Below are 4,858 nucleotides of genomic sequence, written 5' to 3'. Positions count from 1 at the left end.
CAAGAACTGAAACGCAGAGGTCGGGGCAAGTCCAGGATCAATTAGTAGAGGCTCTCTAAGTTATCAGGGCAGCAGTGTGCTTTCTAAAACTAAGCTTTGGGCGGGAGGTAGTGTTTTTTAAAAGTTACCAAAACTTGGGGGACTAGAAGGTAAGGGAGGAGAAGAGAAGCAAAGGACGACCGCGGCCAGGAACCCGGTGGTGTCGCCTGCCCTGGGGAGGTGGAGGCGCACGACAGGCGCTCCCGAGGCTCGAGCGCTCTGCTCTCCTCAGGGAGTCTGGGCTCTTAGTGTCTGAGGGTACCTGACTGCGGGCGGCCGGTCCACAGACCCCTCCAGCCGGCCCGGCCTCTGCTGGGCCTCCGAAAAGCCAACGCCCTGGCCAGCGTCCACAGCATCGCCCCCTCGGAAGAGTGAGAACAGAACACACCGCTACCTGCCTCCTGGACCTTAGGCCACTAGGCCAGGCCAGCCCCGCCCCCTCCGCCAGCCCCGCCCCCTCGGGTTCACCGGATCCCATCGCTGCGTCTCGGCGCGGGTCTCAGCCTCTGGGACCCTCGGCCCCGCCCCTCTGGCTCCTGCCCCCTCGGCCCCGCCCCTCTGGCTCCTGCCCCCTCGGCCCCGCCCCCTGGCCCCTGCCCGCCCCCTCATTCCCACCCCCTCTGGCTTCTGCCCCCATAGGCCCCGCCCCCTGGCTCCTGCCCGCCCCTCTGGCTCCTGCCCCTCCCCCTAGGACTCCTCCCTCCCATCCACCCTGCGCCTCGGCTCTGGCCTCCGCCCCAGTCCCACGAGACTTTCTCCTTTATTCAGAGCCCACAACTCGGGCCCTTGGCCCGACAGAGGCCTCACGCCCCGCCTCCCCAAAGCCTCAGAGCCGGATGGCCCACCCCCTCAGACCCGCCCGACACGCCCCTCTCCCACACCCTGCAGCTGGCATAGCAGCCTCTAAAGCGGAACGGCGGGTTCTGTCTTCCGCTTCCGCCTTCGTGTACTTGCGGCCCACGGAGGGCCTCCAGTGGCAGTGTTCTCGCTGGGGTAAAGGGTTTGGTTTCCCGCTTACAGTCTTTTCCCCCTTCAGACACACCATCATCCTCCAATTTGAGGGACCTATTTCCTCGCCTTCCTGCCGAAGCTTTGTGAGGTCGGAACCTTTGTGCAGCCGGAACGAAAGTGTCGTACGTTGCTAGCAGCCGGAAGGCCATATAAAGGAGCGATACCAACTCATTTCTGGCTGTCGGTGTCTGGGGTTCCGGTGAGAGGGTCGGCGAGAGAGGTCTTCGGCTTCTGTTCCTGATATGCACCGACCGAATTTTCGACCCCCAACTCCTCCTTACCCCGGCCCGGGGATAGGAGGCTGGGGTGGCGGAAGCAGCTTCCGGGGTGCCCTGGGCGGGGGGCCGCGGCCGCCCTCCCCGCGGGACGGGTACGGGAGTCCGCACCACACTCCGCCGTGCGGGCCCCGGGCTAGGCCGTACGGGAGCAGCCAGTCTCCGCGGCACGGCGGCAGCTTCTCGGGGGCCCGCTTCGGGTCTCCGTCCCCGGGCGGCTGCCCAGGCTCCTACTCCAGGTCCCCCGCGGGGTCCCAGCATCAGTTCGGCTACTCCCCAGGGCAGCAGCAGACCTACCCCCAGGTAAAGACAATAGCTAGCGTTTGCCGAGCTCCTACTGTAATGGCAGGCGTGATACTAAAATTCCCTTTACGTGGATTGTTTAGTCCTCTGTGAGGGGACATACTACGTTGACCCAATTTTGCAGATAAGTAAACTGAAGCGTAAATCAGTTATTTAAGATTACCATAAGTGGCAGAGCTATAGTTCTGGTCCACAGAAATTAAGCTCTTAAGGAGCATACCGTATTTCTTAATCCTCCATTTCTTCTCTCCCACCCCCAGATTTTTTTTTTCTTTTTTTTGGTCAGTTATTTTCAGTAAGTAATCCTGGATTCCTAGTGGGAGGACATGAATGATTCCCTACTATTGTATGGCTTCTCTAGACTATAGTCCACTGCGGTTTCTTTCCCACAGATGTCCATCCCATGGCTTTGCTGTCTTTCTCTCTGTCTCTCTTTTTTTATCGTTATAATTTTTTTCCCAAGCTATATTGACTTCTACTCCAAGTTCTTCTGGAGGAAAAATCGAGAATCAGGGAATGTGGGAATTTCCCTTTCTCGAAAAAAGTGAAAACACGAGGGCGGAAGTAGCTCTGTGGCTAACAACTTGAATCTACCGTGTTTTGCAAATTTGGGTATACTCACCCAACTGAATTTCTTACAGATGGGGTTAAAAAAAAAAGTATAGTTAATTTTCATGCATTATAAAAGTTATAGAAATTTGAGACCTATCAGGTTAAAAGTAGTTTTCAAGTAAAATTGAATACAGTTAATTTGCTCACTGAAACACAAGACAGTAGGCATTTTTTTTAAAAAAGCAAAATGTACAGTTGTTTTCAGTAATTCTTATTTTTGTTCTTCGAGACAGTTTGCCTAGCTGTATAGACCAGGGCTGGCCTCAAACTCACATAGATCATGTCTTCCTCTGTCTCCAAGTGCTGGGGTTAAAGGTATGGGCCACAATGGCCAACTGGTTTAAAGAAAACAAGAAATATGCAACCGAATATATTGAGCTTCAATTTTCAACTTTTAATGTGATCCCCACTAATCTTCATTTAGAGTTGAAAGTACCAATTATCTCTGTTAGATGTTTTTTTAACTGATGATTTTTTTCCTAAAGGGTTCTCCAAGGACATCTACACCATTTGGATCAGGGCGTGGTAGAGAAAAAAGAATGTCTAATGAGGTGGAAAGTTATTTTAAGCCTTCAATGCTTGAAGACCCTTGGGCTGGCCTAGAACCAGTATCTGTAGTGGATATAAGCCAACAGTACAGCAATACGCAAACATTCACAGGCAAAAAAGGAAGATACTTTTCTTAAGTTTTCTGAAATTCAACTGGAAGCTTCATGTGTCAGGAACATCTTGAACAGAACTTGTACTTGTGTAATGAGTTGAACCCAAAGATGATGACTTTGGAAAGTGATTAGCAGACCCTTGGGATATCTCTAACTTTGTCAAGTGTTGTTGATGTTAGAGAAGATGATAGGATCAAGTGCAGTATTTAGGTATCTGGGAGTGTACAACATTCAGAAGACGACAGTTTCAATTTTAACGTTTCTAATATAACAGTCATTTGGGTTGGTTTTTTTTCCAGAGATTTAAAATAAACCATTTTTGTCTTCACAGTTAAATTGTGACTTTTGTAAAATTGCTAAAATAATGCTTTATAAACTATTTTTTTAGTAAAATAGATATGCTGTTCTAGACATAGACAGTTCTATATATTAATAGAAAATTATTCTACACTCATTTTATCTAGTTTTTTTTAAATATTGAAACTTCAAATTAATCAACATAATGTACAACTTTAACCAGGAAAGTTAAGAATAAATCATATATGTGCAAGTCAGTGTCCTACCCAAGATTCTCCATATTCTGAGGATTGTAGATTTATTTTCTCTTGAAGTAAAAGATGTTGTTTTGATTTCTGTTTTGATTGTGATAAAGTGCCAGACAAAACATGGAAGGAATTTTGGTTCATAGGTTCTAAGGTTTCAGTGGAAGGTCAGCTAAGTTCATTAATTTGGTCTTGAGGTGATATATGGCAGACTCTGCTCACCCTTGGCAGCCAAGCAGCAGAAAGTATGAAGGGACTAGGGACAAGAGAAACCTTTCCAGGGCACTTTTTCCTTCTACCTCCCAATAATACCATCATGTAAATCATTAAGTATTAATCCACTGATAGTTAAATATCTTGATGATGTAATTACTTCCCCGTGATTAGAAAGTGGGGAGACCCATCAAATCCATACAAATGGCTAGCAATAATCTCAAATCACTTCCAAGGCAAAGACATATGATGCTAGTTAACTGTGACTTAGACAGTAAGGGTTAATTACCTTGACTCATGGACACATTTCTAATCTGAGGGAGAATTCTCTGAAATTTAGCTTATTTTGCCTTCCTGGAGTAGAAGGGAAGGGGGATAAAGTGTAGGAGAATATACCCCAGTTATTTAAAATCAAGTCCCAACAGTGTAGTCTGTTGAAAAATGTTGAAAAATTCTCCAGGAGAAAAATGAAATGTCCATTCCACCTAGTTGAACCATACATATTCATTGATAAGGTCTTAAAAGGGCAATAAAATAAAATATTTTATGTAAATAAAACTTCCATTGGAACTTTGAAATTTTTCTGAGTTTTTGGCAAGATGCTCCAGTTTTATCATGTAAAATGAGGAAATTCATAGTATTTATATTTACTTACCCCTGTATTCTGAGTTTTTAGAACAGTGCCTGCAAAATAATAGGTACTATGTAAATGTTTAATATATATTTTGGTTATAACTATTGTTCTGGGTAGTCCCATATGTATAAGGATTACTACAATAATGTTCTATGGTTATTAGAAAAAAAAAACATCCATTTTCAACGTCATGGGTTTTTTCATGTGTCATGTTTCATGAAAATGAAAGAAAGCATTTTGTAAAATGCTTATTGAACCTCATAAATAAATAACATTTGAAAACAATTACTAAACAGTCTCTTAGAAAGTATGTTGTTGGCAAAGATGAAAAATAGAGCCAGACACAATTTCATTGGTTGTAATCCCAGCTGCTTCAGAGGCTGGGCTGATTTGATTGTAAGGTTGAGGCCAGCCTCAGCAATTACCAGGACCTGACAAAAAATAATGGAAGTTATAAAGATTTTGTATATTGTGTTTGTACCATATTTGGAAGGCTTTCAAATACAACTTAAAGAATTCACATTTTCTGTTTCTGCTGGACTTTAAATGAATTTTTGATTTTTTTTT

General features: G+C 45.2%; 2 protein-coding genes across 2 annotated transcripts in view; one reads left to right on the top strand and one right to left on the bottom strand.

Annotated features, from left to right (window-relative positions):
* The window catches only part of Sugct (succinyl-CoA:glutarate-CoA transferase), a gene marked incomplete at its 3' end in the record, with an annotated part of 148,121 nt that extends 147,699 nt beyond the window's left edge, over positions 1-422 (bottom strand). The window contains exon 1 of the mRNA XM_051194693.1: positions 302-422. Within this exon, the coding sequence (XP_051050650.1) occupies positions 302-395 (94 nt within the window). The remainder of the gene's footprint in view (positions 1-301) is intronic.
* A 639-nt stretch (positions 423-1,061) lies between these two features.
* Positions 1,062-3,158, top strand: Mplkip (M-phase specific PLK1 interacting protein). The gene is made up of 2 exons (XM_051194680.1): positions 1,062-1,628; positions 2,726-3,158. The coding sequence occupies exons 1-2, from the start codon at positions 1,293-1,295 to the stop codon at positions 2,924-2,926; spliced, it is 537 nt and encodes a 178-aa protein (XP_051050637.1). The 5' UTR covers positions 1,062-1,292; the 3' UTR covers positions 2,927-3,158.
* The last annotated feature ends 1,700 nt before the right edge of the window (positions 3,159-4,858 follow it).

This window comes from Phodopus roborovskii, unplaced genomic scaffold, assembly GCF_943737965.1.
Source record: "Phodopus roborovskii unplaced genomic scaffold, PHOROB, whole genome shotgun sequence".
Lineage (NCBI taxonomy): Eukaryota > Metazoa > Chordata > Mammalia > Rodentia > Cricetidae > Phodopus > Phodopus roborovskii.
The sequence above is the reverse complement of the archived record's forward strand: the minus strand, read 5'-3'. Positions and strand labels throughout refer to the sequence as shown.

Coding starts and splice junctions, on each gene's coding strand:
- Mplkip (XM_051194680.1), top strand. CDS start 1,293: ATGCACCGACCGAATTTTCGACCCCCAACTCCTCCTTACCCCGGCCCG. Junction 1,629..2,725: donor AGCAGCAGACCTACCCCCAG/GTAAAGACAATA, acceptor TTTTTCCTAAAG/GGTTCTCCAAGGACATCTAC.